The sequence below is a fragment of the Bufo gargarizans genome, chromosome 5 (genome assembly GCF_014858855.1).
Source record: "Bufo gargarizans isolate SCDJY-AF-19 chromosome 5, ASM1485885v1, whole genome shotgun sequence".
Classification (NCBI taxonomy): Eukaryota; Metazoa; Chordata; class Amphibia; order Anura; family Bufonidae; genus Bufo; species Bufo gargarizans.
The window spans coordinates 239,677,543-239,698,145 of record NC_058084.1 but is presented as its reverse complement, the minus strand read 5'-3'; the positions used below and the strand labels follow the sequence as shown (position 1 = coordinate 239,698,145).

Genomic DNA, 20,603 nt, shown 5'->3' with positions numbered 1-20,603 from the left:
ACATCCAGCATACATGTAAGATGGATGTTGGATGCTTAAAGATGGCGCCTGCTCCTGAGTAGAGCGAGCGCCATAGCATCTGAGTGCCTGCTGTTTCATACAGCAGACATCCACAGCTAATTTCCATGATCAGCGGTAATGCTGAGCGCAGACATTTAACCCCTCAGATGCCACGGTCAAATGTGACCATGGTGTCTAAGAGGGGCAGGAATGTTTTTCCCTGGCGGAGATTGGGGAAAGCTTTCTGTGCAGGTAATGAGCCTGAACTAGTCTTCCAGGCTCCTTACTTGTATAATACAATTCAGGCCAGCAGGTGGCAGCACTGAACTGTAATATACCTATTTCTGTAAGGAATAATTAGCAAATTCCATTATGCTATACAAATTGCAATCTGATGATTGCAAGTTGGAGTCCGCTTGAGGACATACATAAAAAAAGTTTCTAAAAAATAAAAAAATGTTTTGAAAAATATAAAAACCCAAACCACCCCCCTTTCTGCAAAATCAAAATGAACAAAAAAAAAAAAAAAACACAAGGGCTTAGCGGCAAGCAAAAATGCCTTGAAATAAAAAAATAAATAAAAAATCTATTCACAATTTTTTCACCACTTTACTTCCCCCCCAATAAATTTAATACAAAGTGAGCAAAAATTCATACACACCCCAAAATGGTATTAGCAAAGACTAAAGATTGTCCCACAAAAAGAAAGCCTCCATACATCTCCGTAGACATAGCTATAAAAAGTTATAGGGGTCAGAATACAGTGACAAGAAAAAAATATTCTCAAAACTTTTTTTTTTTTCCATTACTAAAACACAAGACAAACTGTAAATATGTGGTATCACCGTAATCATACTGACCCAGAGAATGAAGAGCACAAGTCAGTTTTACCACGTAGTGAACGCCATAAAAACAAAACCCATAAAACTGTGATAGAACTGAATTTTTTCTTCAATTCCACCCACTTTTTTACAACTTCCCTCTGTTAAATGGTGGCATTAGAAATTTGAATTTATCATTGAATACAAGTCCTCATATGACTTTGTGTATGGGAACATACATTTTTGGCTCTTGGATGGCAGGGAGCGAAAGACGAAAATTGAAAAGTGCTGCATCAGGGAGCGGTTAAAGGGATTTTCCAGGATTTTTATACTGACTGCCTATAGGCAAACAATATCTAATTGGCAGGTGTCCAACACCCTGCCAATCAGTTGTTTCAGAGTAGCTCTGGCACTGGAACCACCCAACCCCATCTGTTGTGTAGTAGCAATGCTCTCATTGAAGTTAATGGGAACAATGCTGCAATTACCAGCTCTGTCCACTACCCAATGGTTGAAGAAGTATAGTTATGGTACCAACCTATAGCATTGATACTTGGAAACAGCCGATTGGCACCTCGCTCATCAGATTATGATAGGATTAGGATAGGCCACCAATATTAATGGGGTTGTCTCGCTTCAGCAAATGTAATTTATCATGTAGATAATGTTAATACAAGGCATTTACTAATGTATAATCCATATTGCCTCCTTTGTTGGCTTGATTCATTTCCTTATCTCATTATGCACTTCTTGCTACCATGGGTATGACCATCCTGCAATCCACCAGTGGTGGCTGGCTTACAACATACAATAAAAAGTGGCCAATGTACACTTCCGCAGTCCTGGCCACAAGAGAGTTCAGCACTTTCCTATAGTGTGCAAGCATGGCCACTGCTGCTGGATTGCAGGGTGGTCGTAACCATGAAAATGAGAAGTGTATAATGTGATGGAAATATGAATCAAGCCTGCAAAGGAAGCAATGTTGACAATCACAATACATTAGTAAGTGCCTTGTATTAAATTTGTCTACATTATAAATGCCATTTGCTGAAGTGAGACACCCCCTCCAGGAAAACCCCTTTAGTTGTCTCCAAAGAAAGGATACTGTATAAAGTACAACATAGTTGTCAGAAGGAGAAGAAAGGTAAGTGCAGTGAGCCCCTAAGGAGCTAGAGCAGAGGATGGGAGTGGTAGTGGCCCTGATGATGATGCATCGTGGTGTACTCTCTCAAGCCATTGCCCCCTGGGGATCGGTACAGTGAAAAGGTGGTATAAGGAATCGGGCCAGAAGTAGAAGAATAAAAGTCTCTCTTTACCAAGTGTAAAATAGAGGTTGTAGTACTGTACATCCAGATGTAGTTTGTACACAGTGCAATTTCTACCCCCAGATGATGAGGTATGGTAGCTGACAAAGTAGCCAATAATGGCACCTCTGATATGCTATCTTGCTAATGTGTCTCTCCCTAACCCCTGGCTAACAGCTGTAAGCTAACACTTGTGTCTGTTGTTATCCACTTGGTATAATAAACTTATGTAGCGCTACTATATTCCGTAGAGCTTTACAGACATTAGCATCCAACTGTCCCCAATAGGGGTCACAATCTAAAAATACAAGCTTTTATGATTTGGCCTGGACATGATCTAGGACCAGGTGATGGGAAATCCATCACATGCTGGAAAGTTTTTATAGCAATTTTCTGCAGCAGTGATAACTACTCTCTTGGCTACTACACTTGAGTCTTGAGACTACTATCTGTGTGTCTGCAGGGGAATAGGGCTAAACCATAACTACTATGTACAAATATATAATAAGCAAAATACAGCTGCAATAAACACACAATAACCTTATATTGTAAAGAGGTTGTCTGATTTAGGGGCAAACTTCATAAAGAAAGTTACAATAATAAGAAAAATCTGAAATTCACCCTTTAGAGTCAACTCCAATTCAGTGCCGCCATTCTATCCCGTCTTCTTGGACTGCAGTACCCCAGAGCAGGGGGTACCTGCAAATTGTCTGTTATTTAATGTTATGTAATATTATGTATTGCCATGTTATATATTGTACCCTGCATAGCGTGGTATGGTTGACACTGCCAGGGTAAATAATCCTGGCTAAGACCTTGCAGATTACCATGTGGAGGCTGGCTCCACCCCTAGCTCTAAAAAATTTAGACTGGAGTTCAGAGACTAGGAGAGCTGTGCCTCATACTGCTTAGGCCAAGAAAGTTCGAGACTGTGAGAATTACTGCAAGGCCAACCGGAAGAGAACCAAGAGAACTTGGAATCTGCATGGTTAACCCCTTGCTGCAAATGCACGTAGCTGGTAACCGATGTTGTGACATAAGGTGTCCCAAGGTCCCAGAGTCTCCTCTCTCACTGACACTAGAGACACAGGAGAAGCCGGCAAAGGTGCAATCAGAGTGGTCCCTTGTCGGCAATCGCTCTGATTGGTTAGTCTGTACAGAGTGACTAATCAGAGCGTAGGCAATACCAGTTTCAGGCTCTGATCTCCCTCCTGCCTCTGATGTCCCTGATGCCCCGTGCAGCCTGATTTTCCTCTGTGCCGCATTGTATGCTGATGGCAGTGGTTCAGGAACAAAGTCGCCGCCATCAGCAGCGAGTGTCAGCTGTACCATACAGCTGACACTCTGCTGCAATGGCCGAGATCGATTCTGGCACAGATATCCACCGTTTAACCATGTACAGTACAGACCAAAAGTTTGGACACACCTTCTCATTCAAAGAGTTTTCTTTATTTTCATGACTATGAAAATTGTAGATTCACACTGAAGGCATCAAAACTATGAATTAACACATGTGGAATTATATACATAACAAAAAAGTGTGAAACAACTGAAAATATGTCATATTCTAGGTTCTTCAAAGTAGCCACCTTTTGCTTTGATTACTGCTTTGCACACTATTGGCATTCTCTTGATGTGCCCTGTCAGGTTCAATAAGTGGGATTTCTTGCCTTATAAATGGGGTTGGGACCATCAGTTGCGTTGTGGAGAAGTCAGGTGGATACACAGCTGATAGCCCTACCGAATAGACTGTTAGAATTTGTATTATGGCAAGAAAAAAGCAGCTAAGTAAAGAAATACGAGTGGCCATCATTACTTTAAGAAATGAAGGTCAGTCAGTCTGAAAAATTGGGAAAACTTTGAAAGTGTTCCCAAGTGCAGTCACAAAAACCATCAAGCGCTACGAAGAAACTGGCTCACATGCGGACCGCCCCAGGAAAGCAAGACCAAGAGACACCTCTGCTGCGGAGGATAAGTTCATCCGAGTCACCAGCCTCAGAAATCGCAGGTTAACAGCAGCTCAGATTAGAGACCAGGTTAATGCCACACAAAGTTCTAGCAGCAGACACATCTCTAGAACAACTGTTAAGAGGAGACTGTGGGAATCAGGCCTTCATGGTAGAATATCTGCTAGGAAACCACTGCTAAGGACAGGCAACAAGCAGAAGAGACTTGTTTGGGCTAAAGAACACAAGGAATGCACATTAGACCAGTGTAAATCTGTGCTTTGGTCTGATGAGTCCAAATTTGAGATCTTTGGTTCCAACCACCGTGTCTTTGTGCGACGCAGAAAAGGTGAACAAATGGACTCTACATGCCTGGTTCCCACCGTGAAGCATGGAGGAGGAGGTGTGATGGTGTGGGGGTGCTTTGCTGGTGACACTGTTGGGGATTTATTCAAAATTGAAAGCATACTGAACCAGCATGGCTACCACAGCATCTTGCAGCGGCATGCTATTCCATCCGGTTTGCGTTTAGTTGGACCATCATTTATTTTTCAACAGGACAATGACCCCAAACACACCTCCAGGCTGTGTAAGGGCTATTTGACCATGAAGGAGAGTGATGGGGTGCTGCGCCAGATGACCTGGCCTCCACAGTCACCGGACCTGAACCCAAATGAGATGGTGTGGGGTGAACTGGATCGCAGAGTGAAGGCAAAAGGGCCAACAAGTGCTAACCATCGCTGGGAACTCCTTCAAGACTGTTGGAAGACCATTTCAGGTGACTACCTCTTGAAGCTTATCAAGAGAATGCCAAGAGTGTGCAAAGCAGTAATCAAAGCAAAAGGTGGCTACTTTGAAGAACCTAGAATATTACATATTTTCAGTTGTTTCACACTTTTTTGTTATGTATATAATTCCACATGTGTTAATTCATAGTTTTAATGCCTTCAGTGTGAATCTACAATTTTCATAGTCATGAAAATAAAGAAAACTCTTTGAATGAGAAGGTGTGTCCAAACTTTTGGTCTGTACTGTACATGCCGTGGATTCTCCCCCATCTATGGCAGCGACCCGATGGTTACCATGGCAACCAGACACCTTACAAAGGCCTCCAGGCTTGCCATGTATCTAAGCCTGACAGACCATGCAGGATTCAAGGTTTGATCAGGCTTACTGTCAGTGTAAAAATGGTGAACGTCGTAAAAAATTAAATCAAATTAAAAACAGTGATGGAATTGCAGTTTGTTACCTCACTACTCCTATTTTGTACTACAGTAAAGTATTCCTTTATCACTGGCCTAGTTTATGACTCTTACAGCATATACTGGTCATTGCACTACACACCCTGCCTTGCACCCATGCAAGTAGTTAACATCATGGACACACCACCTACCATCAGGCGGGGGCCCCAGAACCAGGGTGTGCCCTGGGGTAAGAAAGGGTGCACCCTGCTTTCACTGCATGGCCTTAGGGACCAAAAGTGTGAGGAAAGCCCCTGTGATTGACTGTGACAGCCAGAGCCACTAGTACTCCCATCTTCCACTCCAGCGCTTCCTGGGTAATGCAACCATAGGTCATCATGAGTGAGCCATGATATTGTCAAGAAACAATATATTGATATGATATTCTCTTCAAAATATTACTTGAAAAAGGTCCTAAATGAATAAAGTACTACTTTACTTCCCTGAAACCACTTTTGAAATTATGTCATTTTCATTTTTTTTTTTAAGTAGATATTAAATATATCTTATATTTTGTGTTTGTCTGTAGAAATTACCAATGATCCGTCCTGATATATGTCCTGCTTTGCCTTCTTTTCCAGGCTGTCTATGTAACATCAACACTTCCATATGTGGTTCTCACCATTTTCCTAATTAGAGGCCTAACATTGAAGGGATCAGTAAGCGGAATTGTGTATTTGTTCACTCCAGATGTAAGTTCCCATCATTATATTGCAGTTAAAGGAAAACCTGTCAGCACAAAATCAGCCTCTAAACTACCTGGAGTGCCCCTAACAGTCAGCTCATGTTGTTCTTATATATTCTTTTGTGAATAAAGATGATTTTCACTGCCCTCAGAAAACAGAAGAACTACCCAGATATAGACTGGGAAACTGAAACTTGTATATCTCATAAGGGAAACAGGTTCTTGGCAATAACCAAAGACAATTACCTCTCCCAATTGGTTCAGGACCCGACTAGAGGGGCGGCCATACTAGACTTAGTATTAACCAATAGGCCTGACAGAACAACAGACGTGCAGGTTGGGGGACACCTGGGAAATAGTGACCATAAAGTAATAACCTTCCAATTATCATTCAAAAGAGCGTTTCTACAGGGAGGAACAAAAATACCAAACTTCAAAAAAGCTAAATTTAGCCAACTAAGAGAGGCCATAGGCCGGACTAACTGGGACAAGGTCCTCAAAAATAAAAATACAGCCACAAAATGGGATATCTTTAAAAACATCCTAAAATATCATTGTGAGAGGTACATACCGTATGGTAATAAAAGGTTAAGGAACAAAAAGAAACCAATGTGGATAAATAGAACTGTAAAGAAAGCAATAAATGACAAAAAGAAAGCATATATTTCACTGAAACAGGAGGGTAGCACGGAAGCACTGAAAAACTATAAGGAAAAAAATAGAACATGTAAAAAACAAATAAAAGCGGCCAAACTAGAGACCGAGAGATTAATTGCCAAAGAGAGTAAAACTAACCCTAAAATGTTCTTCAATTATATAAATGTTAAAAAGTATAAATCTGAAGGGTGTCGGCCCTTTAAAGAGTAATGAGGGGGAAGTCGCAGAAAGCGACGAGGAGAAAGCAAAGCTGTTAAATAGTTTTTTCTCCCATGTATTCACCAAGGAAAATAAACTGTCAGATGACATGCAGAATGCAAAAATAAATTCCCCATTAAAAGTGTCCTGTCTGACCCAGAAAGAAGTACATCAGCGACTTAAAAAGATTAAAATAGACAAATCGCCAGGACCGGATGGCATACACCCCCGTATCCTAAAGGAATTAAGTAATGTCATAGCCAGACCCTTATTTCTGATATTTGCAGATTCTATATTGACAGGGAATGTCCCACAGGATTGGCGCATGGCAAATGTGGTGCCAATATTCAAAAAGGGGCCAAAAACAGAGCCTGGAAACTATAGGCCGGTAAGTTTAACATCTGTTGTGGGTAAACTGTTTGAAGGTTTTCTGAGAGATGCTATATTAGAGCATCTCAACAGAAATAAGCAAATAACACCATATCAGCATGGCTTCGTGAGGGATCGGTCATGTCAAATTAATTTGATCAGTTTCTATGAGGAGGTAAGTTCTAGACTTGATAGCGGCGAATCAATGGATGTCGTATATTTGGACTTCTCCAAAGCATTTGACACTGTACCACATAAAAGGTTAGTATATAAAATGAGAATGCTCGGACTGGGAGAAAACGGTACACACTCAGATTGGGTCACTGTCACTAGTGGGGTACCTCAGGGGTCAGTATTGGGCCCTATTCTCTTCAATATATTTATTAATGATCTTGTAAAAGGCTTGCATAGTAAAGTATCAATTTTTGCAGATGACACTGTACTGTGTAAAGAAATTTACACTGATGAGGACAGTATACTACTACAGAGGGATCTGGATAGATTGGAGGCTTGGGCAGATAAGTGGCAGATGAGGTTTAACACTGACAAATGTAAAGTTATGCACATGGGAAGGAAAAATGCAAGTCACCCGTACATACTAAATGGTAAAACACTCGGTAACACTGACATGGAAAAGGAACTAGGAATTTTAATAAACAGCAAACTAAGCTGCAAAAACCAGTGTCGGGCAGCTGCTGCCAAGGCCAATAAGATAATGGGTTGCATCAGAAGGGGCATAGATTCCCGTGATAAGAACATAGTCTTACCACTTTACAAATCGCTAGTCAGACCACACATGGAGTACTGTGTACAGTTCTGGGCTCCTGTAAACAAGGCAGACATAGCAGAGCTGGAGAAGGTCCAGAGGAGGGCATCTAAAGTAATAACTGGAATGGGGCAACTACTGTACCCTGAAAGATTATTCAAATTAGGGCTATTCACTTTAGAAAAAAGACGACTGAGGGGAGATCTAATTAGTATGTATAAATATATCAGGGGTCAGTACAGAGATCTATCCCATCAGCTATTTATCCCCAGGACTGTGACTGTGACGAGGGGACATCCTCTGCGTCTGGAGGAAAGAAGGTTTGTACACAAACATAGAAAAGGATTATTCACGGTAAGAGCAGTGAGACTCTGGAACTCTCTGCCTGAGGAGGTGGTGATGGTAAGTACAATAAAGGAATTCAAGAGGGGCCTGGATGTATTTCTGGAGCTTAATAATATTACAGGCTATAGCTACTAGAGAGGGGTCGTTGATCCAGGGAGTTATTCTGATTGCCTGATTGGAGTCGGGAAGGAATTTTTTATTCCCCTAAAGTGGAGAAAATTGGCTTCTACCTCACAGGGTTTTTTGCCTTCCTCTGGATCAACTTGCAGGATAACAGGCCGAACTGGATGGACAAATGTCTTTTTTCGGCCTTATGTACTATGTTACTATGTTACTATATAAGAAAGCCACCAGGGACAACATACTCCGACTGTTAAGATACTCTAGGCATTTTGCAGACCCATCTTGTGCTGACAGTTTCCCTTTAACTTCTTTGCCTGCAAGGTATCAAAATGTAATAGATTCTCCAGTTTTGCCTTTTTCTGTCAAAACGATTGAAAATTTTCAGACATTCAAACATCAGAGGCTCTATGAAATTATGAGGTGGCTCATCTGCTAAACGGTCAGGAGTGGGTGCTCTAACTAATTGATTCACCCAATCAAACATAAATATGCAAATATATGTAAATAGCTAGACACACCTTCATCTGGACACCAACTGGATTTAAAACTAATTTAAAGAGGACCTTCCACCAGAATAAAACTTCTAAAGTAACTATACAGGCATGTAGAGCGGCACCCAGGGACCCCCCTGCACTTACTGTTATACCTGGGCGCCGCTCCGTTCTCCCGTTATTGCCTCCGGTATCTTTACAGTTAGGCTCCACCCAGGGGAACCTCCTTCTCCCATGCTGCAGCGCTGGCCAATCACAGCGCTCAGCTCATAGCCTGAGAGGCTTTTTTCTCTTTTAGGCTATGAGCTGAGTGCTGTGATTGGCCAGCGCTACAGCATGGGAGAATGAGCCGACGGCAATAACGGGAGAACGGAGCGGCGCCCAGGTAGACCAGTAAGTGCAGGGGGGTCCCTGGGTGCCGCTCTACATGCCTGTATAGTTACTTTAGAAGTTTTATTCTGGTGAAAGGTCCTCTTTAATAAAACTGCATAAAATAAAATGAGGAATACAAAATAATTAGAAATTAAAAGTTACATCCCACACAAATGGTCCCTAATATACAATGCCATACAATACTACTGGCCTGTGTTTACTGTAAGACTAATATGGTCGTATTGATTGTCACCATCTAAAATATTACACCTTCTACACTTCTAGCAGTGAATGTGACTGAATTATATATCTAATATTGCAGATTAACCCTTCACTGACCTCCAGCAATACACAAATCTGCACAATCCAAAGAAACTCTGTACGCCGCTAGACAAGGTAAGTACATGCGGTTAGTATAGGAAATATTCCATATATCTGATGATGCCAACAGTCTGTGCTGAAATAGATGGTGTTATTTTATAATATAATATTCCTGCTGGTTAGTAAAGACAGTGGTATTGATGGTGAAGATACATTTTCCCTGCGCAGTGAGTTGGTAATGGTCTTCTGTATACAAAAACAAAGCAGTCCAAACTATGGTATTTGTTACAGAGTATTACTTGTACATGTATTTTGAGCCTTTAGTATGCCGGTTACTCACTGTTAGTTGCACTGGAGCGGAGTCCCGTACTTGCCGTGGCGTCCCATATGTATTATAGTTTGGGACACTCTTACCTCCTGCTTCCTTTTTTTGTGTGACTTGTTGCGCTTGTATTGCTTTAGTATGGTGCAGTGGGATCCATCCGGCGTCTCTTAATACGGAGTGTTGAAGTCGGCGTCCCATGTGTTCAGCGCAATCCTGGCGTGGCTCGGTCTGTTAACAAAGTACTGTAAAGCTTACAGGAGCGCTCCTAATGTATAGGTACAAATATTAAGATATCTTCTGGGGACTATTTACACCAGACATGTTTCGGAGTTAGTGACATTCCCGGACATGGGATACATCTATATTCTGGAATGGATCTACCTCTGTCTGTTTTCATGTCTTTATAAGAGTATGTGGATACAGCAGACATATCCAAAACACATGTTCCACTTTGTTGGAGCATAGCTATATGCTCTTCGACTGCTATCTCCATGTGGTTTCCCTGCGTTTCTCATGCAGATTGACTGATGGTGTTCAGATGCAGTTCATATTCAATCTTATAAAATAGAGTATATACATTTAATTAATTCTACCTAGTAGTGCCATATTGAATGCCATATCAGATCTATAAACCCAATATAAATGGCTAAAATGATGTATTCAATTTGCTTTAGCCATCTAAATTAACAGTTAAAGGGAATCTGTCACCTGCTTTTACCATTTTAAGCTGTCACCATTGCCATGTTCACTAAAGTACCTTATTTCCTGCAGTCTTCTTACTTTATTTGGTTTTGTCCTTTTGATAAAAAAAAAAACCTTTTTATGATATGCTAATGTGGCTCCAAGATGCCCAGAGGGGAGTTTTTTTCCTCTCTGGTGCCCAGTGACGCCCCCCTGCAGTGCCCAGCCCGCCTTAATTTGAATCCCAAGAACGCCTCCTGATCCTCAAATAACCTCCCATAGCCCCGGCAAACGGTTCCGCCCCCTCCCCACGTCATCGTCTACCTTCTAGAAATGCCCCGTCCTTCTTCCTGTCGGCGGCCAGAAATATTGCGCAGGCGCAGTACTGCCTGCGCGATAATCAACTTCCTCAGGGTAACAGCACTCAGATTAAGTCACTGGGCTTGGCGCATGCCCAGTGAGACTTTTGAGGCTGTTGCCCTGAGGAGGTTGATGATCGCGCAGGCTGCAGGCGGTACTGCGCCTGCGTAAGATTTCTGACCGCCGACAGGAAGAAGGACGGGGCATTTCTAGAAGGTAGAAGATGACGTGGGGAGGGGGCGGAACCATTTGCCGGGGCTGTGGGAGGTTATTTGAGGATCAGGAGGCGTTCTTGGGATTCAAATTAAGGCGGGCTGGGCACTACAGGGGGGCGTCACTGGGCACCAGAGAGGAAAAACCACATGGAGATAGCAGTCGAGGAATATATAGCTATGCTCCAACAAAGTGGAACATATGTGTTTTGGATATGTCTGCTGCATCCACATACTCTTATAAAGACAAGAAAATAGACAGAGGCAGATCCATTCTAGAATTTGGATGTATCCCATATGCAGGAATTGTGGACGAGATATTTAAGTGTGTTAAAAGTATAGGGATGGAGTATGTCACTAACGCCGAAACGTGCCTGGTGTAAATAGTCCCGAGAAGATATCTTAATATTTGTACCTATACATTAGGAGCGCTCCTAAGCTTTACAGTACTTTGTTAACAGACCGAGCCACGCCAGGATTGCGCTGAACACATGGGACGCCGACTTCAACACTCCGTATTAGGAGACGCCGGATGGATCCTGTTGCACCATACTAAAGCAATACGAGCGCAACAAGTCACACGAATAAAGGAAGCAGGAGGTAAGAGTGTCCCGAACTATAATACACGTGGGACACAACGGCAAGTATGGGATTCCGCTCCAGTGCAACTAACAGTGAGTAACCGGCATACTAAAGGCTCAAAATACATGTGCAATTAATACTCTGTAACAAATACCATAGTTTGGACTGCTTAGTTTTCTTATACAGAAGACCATTACCAACTCACTGCGCAGGGAAAATTAACCTTCACCATCAATACAGCTGTCTTTACCATGGGCAGACTGACAACTCATGGGGCCCCCAGGCAATAGGAGATTATGGGGCCCCTGTGTCCCCACCCACCCTCGAGCCACACCCACACACATATCGCACTACCCACATCACCTACACTTGGTACAGAATTTCTCTTCACCATGTTCTAAATAAATATTTACTAATAAATAAAAAAACACACTCTCCATTACAACACAAGCATATCTCCGACTCAGTGTTTCGCATTGCTCCACAGCAATACAACTCACAGTAATGTGCGATGTACAAGTACATCACAGATCACCTCAGCAATGAAATGCATAGAAAAGTGCAGTGTGTGAGTATGGCAAGCTCTACAGCAATGTAAGTCACAGGAATGTGCAGTTTGTGAGTGTATTACAGATCATCTCATCAATACAATGCACAGGAATGTGCAGTGTGAGTATATCATAGCCAACCCACTGCTTTCCCATAGGGAAGCATTGGGAGCCTATTGCGCATGAGTGGCTTCATAGAGATGCTTTGAATCAATGCACTTCTATGAGGAGTGTTTAGCGTAAATGCCAGTGTAGCATGTTGTGCAACACTGGACTAGGGAGCACCTCTAGTGGCCGTCTGATGAGTGGCCACTAGGTGTTCCTTGGCAGTAATGTAAATACTATCTTTTTTTCTGAAAAGTTTGCAGAGACATGCTATATCCACCAGAACTACTACATTAAGCTGGTTACTATAGTGTCCCTTAATAGAGGGGAAAAAAAGAATCAGCACAAAAGTATCAAATCAAATGGCTGTATCATTATTCTAAAAATTAAAAAACTTCTGACACAAATATATAGTATTTTGCAGATACTTTTTTTTTTTTTTTTTTTACAATGTGCAGATAGTACTGTACCCATCCAACCAACCAGCACTCTTACTCATATAAAACAAGTAATATATATAATATAGCTTATAGTGAATTACTGTAAATACTTACAGTTCTGAAGACTCCAGCAGGCTCAGGATCAGTGCTTATGGGCAGCTGGGCTCAGAGTTGGAAGTGGGCACCGCTCTGCAGTTCAGGAGACCTATAAGACACACCTAGGTTTTAGAGGGGGACAATAAGAAAAATAATATTTTTCATTACAACTCAGGTCAGAGCACCAATCAGACCCCCAATGTTAATCAGGCCTCAGCTGACAGCCCCAATCAGACCCCCAATGTTAATAAGACCCCAATAAGACCTCAAATCAGAGACCAATGTAAATGACCCCCAATCAGACCTCAGATGAGAGCCCTATGCCTCTCATCACCCCCATATCAGCCCCCATGCCTCTCATTAGCCCCCATAATCATCCCTTATGCCTCTTAGCCACCATTATCAGCCCTTATGCCTCTCATCTGCCCCCATTATGCCTCTCAACCAGCCCCTATTATTATGCCTCTCAACCAGCCCCCATTATGCGCCTCTCAGGCCCCCCATTATGCCTCAGCTCCCAGCAACCTGGCCATTATGCCCTCAGCAAAAATAAATAAAACACTTACCACTCCTGCCCCTGGACTCCGCCGCTCCTGACCGGCACAGCGATCTTCCTCCTGCTGTCGTCTGGCGCGCACAGCGTGACGTCACAGAGCGACTCACACTGTGCACAGCCGAGGACCAGGAAACAGTGAGTACCGATCCTTCACCGCTTTCCGGTCCTCCGGTACTAATCAGCGCTTCCAAAATGGAAGCACTGATTTAGTATTCACAGTGAGTCCTTCACTATGCGAGCCATGCCGCTCGCATAGTGAAGGATAGGATCGGGACGCACACGGAGCCGGCGGAGCAGAGGAAGTGGCAAGCGGGGCCTGACCGAGCCCCCTAGTGGCCATGGGCCCTCGGTCCATGCCCGAATGGGCAGTCTGCCTCTGGTCTTTATTAACCAGCAGGAATATTATATTATAAAATAAAGCCATCTATTTCAGCACGGACTGTTGCCATCATCAGATATATGGAATATTTCCTATACTAAGCGCATGTACTTACCTTGTCAGCGGCGTACAGAGTTTCTTTGGATTGTGCAGATTTGTGCATTGTGCTCTGCTGGATGTAAGTGAGGGGCTGATCTGCTTTGCTGGAGGTCAGTGGAGGGTTAATCTGCAATATTAGATATATAATTCCGTCACATTCACTGCTAGCAGTGTAGAAGGTGTAATATTTTAGATGGTGACAATCAATACGACCATATTAGTCTTACAATAAACACAGGCCAGTAGTATTGTATTGCATTGTATATTGGGGACCATTTGTGTGGGATGTAACTTTTAATTTCTAATTATGTATTGTGTATTCCTCATTTTATTTTATGCAGTTTTATTAAATTAGTTTTAAATCCAGTTGGTGTCCAGATGAAGGTGTGTCTAACTATTTACATACATTTGCAGAGGCTTTATAATTTCCCAAAATAATATTTGGTGAATCACGTTCAGTAGTACAGTATAGTAGACTTCTGACCACAGGTAACATCTCCACGAAGTTTGGTTTCTTCTGCTTAACCTATACAAATATATAAATACAAAAAATATGGTGAAAAACTGTTCCATGTCAAATGCTCTCAAAAGACTAGGGGGCACTGCCTCCAACTGGAGAAGAAAAAGTTCAGTCCTCAGAAGCGTCATTACTTTCACACTGCCTGCCGGATCTGGAAATCTGTGTGCAAACGGATAGCATTTGTTTCCGGATCCGGATGCTGATCCAGCTGACAAATGCATTGACATACCAGATCCGACTCGTGTCATCCGGAAAAACGGACCCGGTATTTTATTTTTTTTCTCATTTTTAAAGGTCTGCTCTTGCGCAGACCGGGAAACCGGATCTGGTTTTCCGTAACACTTGGTACCGAATTCGGCATTAATGCATTTCAATAGAAATGAATGCCAGATCAAGCATGCTGGGGTATTTTCTACGGCCAAATACCGTAAGAGGGACTGAACTGAAGACATCCTGATGCATACTGAACGGAATGCTTTCCATTCAGAATGCATTAGGATAAAACTGAAGCTTTTTTTTCTGAAATTGAGCCCCTGTGACAGAACTCAATACTAAAAAACTTTACTCTGGTGTGAAAGTACCCTAAGAACTGTGAATCTGTGGAACAGACTTCCTCAGGATGTGGTCACAGCAGGAACAGTGGACAGTTTTAAAAAGGGTTCAGATGAATTCTTGAAAGTAAGGCCTCATGCACATGACTATTGTTGTGGTCCGCACCCGAGCCACATTTTTAGAGGCCTGGGTGCGGATCCATTCACTTCAATGGGGCCGCAAACGATGCTCAGTGTGCTGTCCGCATCCATTACTCCATTCCATGGCCCCGCCCCAAAAAATATAGCATGTCCTATTCTTGTCCCATTTGCAGACAAGAATAGGCATTTCTACAATGGGCCGCCCGTTCCGAAAATTGCGGAAGGCACACGGGCGGCTTCCGTTTTTTGCAGATCAGTGGTTTGCGGACCCCAAAAAACGGAACGGTCGTGTGCATGAAGGCTAAATGACATTAATGCCTATGAAAATGTGTAGAAATCCGAGTCTCACTTCCTTCTGGGATTCGCATCCCCACCTATCCCTTTGGACTTTGTTTTCTGTCTTGCATAATGGAACCCAGACGGATCCGTTATGCTTTCCCATAGACTTCTATTAGGATGGAGAGCAAACGGAATGCCTTTTAAATGCTTCCTTTTTGCATTCCGTCATAATGCAAGTCTATAGGCAGCAAAACGGATCCATCCTTCCGTCTTATGAATTCCTTTATTGGACGCAAGTGTGAACCCACGCTAACAATTATATAATTTTCTTTAGTTAACAATTTTATTTTACTAGTTAAAAATATCTCAAATTGTGCTCTGTAAGTCACAATGAACTATTGAACCCTGCAATTGTTTTTCTCTACTCCTGTGGACTTTGTTCTGTAAAAACAGTATCATGTAACTTATTAAAAATATGTTACATATTTCACAGAGGTCAGCCCTTGTAATAGTATGCACAGTAAATGTACGTGTTTAAGTGTTTTTAACGTTTATGGAGTTTTTCTGCATTTACCTATAATTAAAGCAGACCTTTCATGTTTTTTTTAATTCTAAATAAATACCTTTACTTGCGGGGTACCCCCACTGATGCTGCTACCCTCCCTGTTTTTTTTTTATATGGCTCCTACGCCCTGCTGTGCCCCCCTGTAGTTTTCCCGCTCAGCATGCTAATACTGAGCATCGGTACCGGGAGGAGGAGACACCAGGGTTTCTCAATGGGCTTCTCCTTCTCCCTGGCTGTGCTGCGATCCAATCACAGTGGAGAGACCCTGTGATTCTCCCTGGCTGCGACGCTCTCCGCCGTGATTGGATCGCGGTACAGGGTGTCGTCTCATCCCTGTACCAATGCTCATTATTAACATACTGCACGGGAAAAGCGCGAGGCACAGATGTAGGAGTCATATTTTTAAAAAAAGAGGCAGGGTGGCAGCATCATAAGCAAGGTATTTATCTAGAATTAAAAATCTAGTGCTGTAGTACTTAATTCACTATAACGTTGCATACTTTGTTGTCATTTAGGTATCTGAATTGGCAAATCCCGTTACTTGGCTGGATGCTGGTGCCCAGGTTTTCTATTCATTTTCGCTTGCTTTTGGGGGACTTATCTCATTTTCTAGTTATAATTCAATACAGTAAGTAAATTTTCAATTTAAAAATCCATACATGGATTTTCATAGAGCTGGGGAAATGTTATTTTGTAATGTTTTTGCATATTTATGAATCATTCAAGAATCCTATTTTGAAGTATAAGATTGTCAAAAACACTGAATTGCACAAGTCTTCAGTCTACAGCAACCTCTTTTAGTATCACTGCTGCAGAGAAGGGTTAATGGCTGCTCAAGCACTACTGCTCTAAGAAGCAGGTGCTACTTATACTTATACTTTAGGTTCAGAGAAAAAGACTACTCTACAGCTGTATGGTTATTAACCCTTTGATTGCCATGGTCCATGACCATAGCGTGATCAAAGGGGACTCCCTAGTGCACCTAGGCCACTTAGTTTCCTAGCGACCCAATTAGAGACTGGAAGAGCTGTCTGCAGTCAGCCCTGGGGACCTAGAAAGGACCACAAGGCTGTTTGTTCAGTAATCCTTCTGTATGGCACAGGCTGCTGTTGCCCTGACAGACAGAGCATAATGTACTGGCACACAGGAGTATGCTAATACATTACAAGTTTAAAATAAAATACTATTTAAAACTAGTAATATAAAATGGGATTCCAAAAAAAAGTTACAAATATCATGTTTAAAAATAAAAGAAAGTCCACAAGGAAAAAAGAATGCTATTTAGTATAAAATACATTTTCAATGTGCGCACATGAAATAAATATAGGTATCCACATGACTGTACTAACCTCAAAAATTAAAGGGGGGGGGGGTTCCTACACTTTATATCTGTTGACCTATTCTCTGGATAGGTCTTCAGTATCTGATTGTGGGGTTCTGACACCCGGAACCACTGCTGATCAGCTGTTTGAGAAGGCACCGGAGCCCCGGTGAGTGCCATGGCCTTATTACAGTTTTTCCTAGGAGAGTGATGACATGTTAATCTGTCACATGGTCTAGGCACAGCTTAGTCCCATTCAAGTGAGCTGCGAGAAGGAAGCAGCGCTCAAAGGAGCGCCAGTGCCTTCTCAAACAGCTGATCTGCAGGGGTGTCAGACCTCCACCGATCAGATGCTAATGACCTATTTAGAGGATAGGTCATCAGTTATAAAATCCTGAAAAACCCTTTCAAGTTATCAATTTATTTAGTGTGAAATTTTAACAGTATAAAAAACACCAATTTGTTTTCTACATTTGCAAATCAAAATAAAAAAGTTTTCCCCAATCAGAGCCCAAAAATAATATTTATTTTCCTTAAACAAGGCATCAAAGAACCATGCTTTGGAAAAAAAAAAAAAAAAAAAAAGATACAGCTATGGCTGCTGAAATGCAGAAAGGGCACACTTATGGCATGCTCCATGATATGCTATATACTGTATACAGAGTCTGCCTTCATATAGGTCAAATAATTGAGGCCTAAATCTAGCAGAGAGATACTATTTTAAAAGGGATTGTCTGGTGGTAGCATATTGATCACTCAGATAAATAGGTTTACATTTTGCTATAAACTGAAGAAGTTGGCTTGTTTGGGTTGTCTGGCCAATAACTTAAAAAACAAACAAAAAAACAAACAAACACATGTGAACAATTTATTGTAAATAATAAAATTTGTGATACTTTTTAGATCCCCTCCAGCTCCCATTTAAAGAATGTAGATCTCCCACAGGTGTCTGCTTCCTGGTCCCTAAACATGTGTGCTGTGGATAAATTCTATTTTATTTTCAGGCATGTGACAAAGTGGTAACAATTTCAATAGATTTTCTTTTCTTTTTTCTTTTATAGTAACAATTGTGAAAAGGATGCAGTCATTATCTCTATCATTAATGGTTGCACATCCATATATGCTGCCACCGTTATCTATTCTATCATTGGATTCCGTGCTACAGCACAATATGATGACTGCTTGGCAAGGTAAGCTTTGGACAAAATAGAAATATTTAGAGGTTTTCCTACAAATAAAAAAAATATCTGAGAAATGTGCACCATCATTTTAACTATCAGTGAGAAAACATTGCTCTCCAATTTACACCCTTGTTCTCTTTTTTACTCAAACATTTGGAGTATTTGTCTATTCCCTTTCTGTAGGTGGTCAACAGCTCATCACATGTAATAATCAAGCACCTACATCTCCCAGTAGTGCATTTCAACCAGCTCCTGTTAACCAATGTCTCCCTTTTACAGAAAATAGTTCCTCACACAAAGCCTGAGTGATTCCACTCCCAAATAGCACTGTGGTATACAATGCTGCTCCCCCATGCCAGTTTCCTTCCAAATAAACAGCTATATATTTCTATGAATTTAGAAGTAGGAATAAATGAATAGTGTCTGAGCTGCTTCATTTGCATTTATTACATCACTACACTGACACTTAGAGGCGGAAGGGAGCAGAGAAGCTATTGAGCATGTTAGACCACTACTGAATGCAGGATAAGGTAGACCAAAATTTCAATCAGAGCACAGGCACTACCAGACAGGAAAATGTAGTTTACATAAAAAACTGCTATAATATTTTTATTGCATATAAATTGCAATAATACTTAATTTGAAATGCCATATTTTTACATAGTAATAACTTTTGTGGGATAATCACATTAATAAACTAATACATATGATGAATAATTTCATAAATCATTTTTCAACCAGTTGCCATGTAGATTTGTTAGGGTTTGCAAAAGTAAAAAGCTGTTTCAACATCTGACAGCTCCCCAATGGTTGAGAAATTAATATTATTTTCTCCTGATCCCTTTCCTGATACAGCCTATTTTCAGCTTTATGATATGGTGATTTTTTATTTATTTTTTATCATCCCACCTTCTGAGAGCCAAAACTACATGGCCTATGAGGGCTTGTTTCTCGGGGGATGATTTGTATTTTTTAAAGCAATTAGTTTGGGAAACGTACAGTTGCAAGAAAAAGTATGTGAACCCTTTGGAATGATATGGATTTCTGCACAAATTGGTCATAAAATATGATCTGATCTTCATCTAAGTTACAACAATAGACAATCACAGTCTGCTTAAACTATTAACACAAAAATAATTAAATGTTACCATGTTTTTATTGAACACACCATGTAAACATTCACAGTGCAGGTGGAAAAAGTATGTGAACCCTTGGATTTAATAACTGGTTGAACCTCCTTTGGCAGCAATAACTTCAACCAAACGTTTCCTGTAGTTGCAGATCAGACGTGCACAACGGTCGGGAGTAATTCCTGACCATTCCTTTTTACAGAACTGTTTCAGTTCAGCAATATTCTTGGGATGTCTGGTGTAAATCGCTTACTTGAGGTAATGCCACAGCATCTCAATCGGGTTGAGGTCAGGACTCTGACTGGTCCAGTCCAGAAGGCGTATTTTCTTCTGTTTAAGCCATTCTGTTGCTGATTTACTTCTATGCTTTGGGCCGTTGTCCTGTTGCAACACCCATCTTCTGTTGAACTTCAGCTGGTGGACAGATGGCCTTAAGTTCTCCTGCAAAATGTCTTGATAAACTTGAGAATTACATTTTTCCTTCGATGATAGTAATCCGTCCAGGCCCTGACGCAGCAAAGCAGCTCCAAACCATGATGCCCCCACCACCATACTTCACAGTTGGGATGAGGTTTTGATGTTGATGTGCTGTGCCTCTTTTTCTCCACACATAGTGTAGTGTGTTTCTTCCAAACAACTCAACTTTGGTTTCATCTGTCAACAGAATATTTTGCCATTACTGCTGTGGAACATCCAGGTGCTCTTGTGCAAACTGTAAACGTGCAGCAATGTTTTATTTGGACAGCAGTGGCTTTCTCTGTGGTATCCTCCCATGAAATCCATTCTTGTTTAGTGTTTTATGTATCGTAGATTCGCTAATAGGGATGTTAGCATATGCCAGAGACTTTTGTAAGTCTTTAGCTGACACTAGGAGTCTTCTTCACCTCATTGAG

General features: G+C 41.6%; 1 protein-coding gene across 1 annotated transcript in view; it reads left to right on the top strand.

Annotated features, from left to right (window-relative positions):
- SLC6A19 (solute carrier family 6 member 19) overlaps positions 1–20,603 on the top strand; it is a 178,130-nt gene that overhangs the window by 82,545 nt on the left and 74,982 nt on the right. The window contains exons 5-7 of the mRNA XM_044294082.1: positions 5,894–6,004; positions 16,594–16,706; positions 18,461–18,589. Coding sequence (XP_044150017.1) covers positions 5,894–6,004; positions 16,594–16,706; positions 18,461–18,589 — 353 coding nt within the window. The remainder of the gene's footprint in view (positions 1–5,893; positions 6,005–16,593; positions 16,707–18,460; positions 18,590–20,603) is intronic.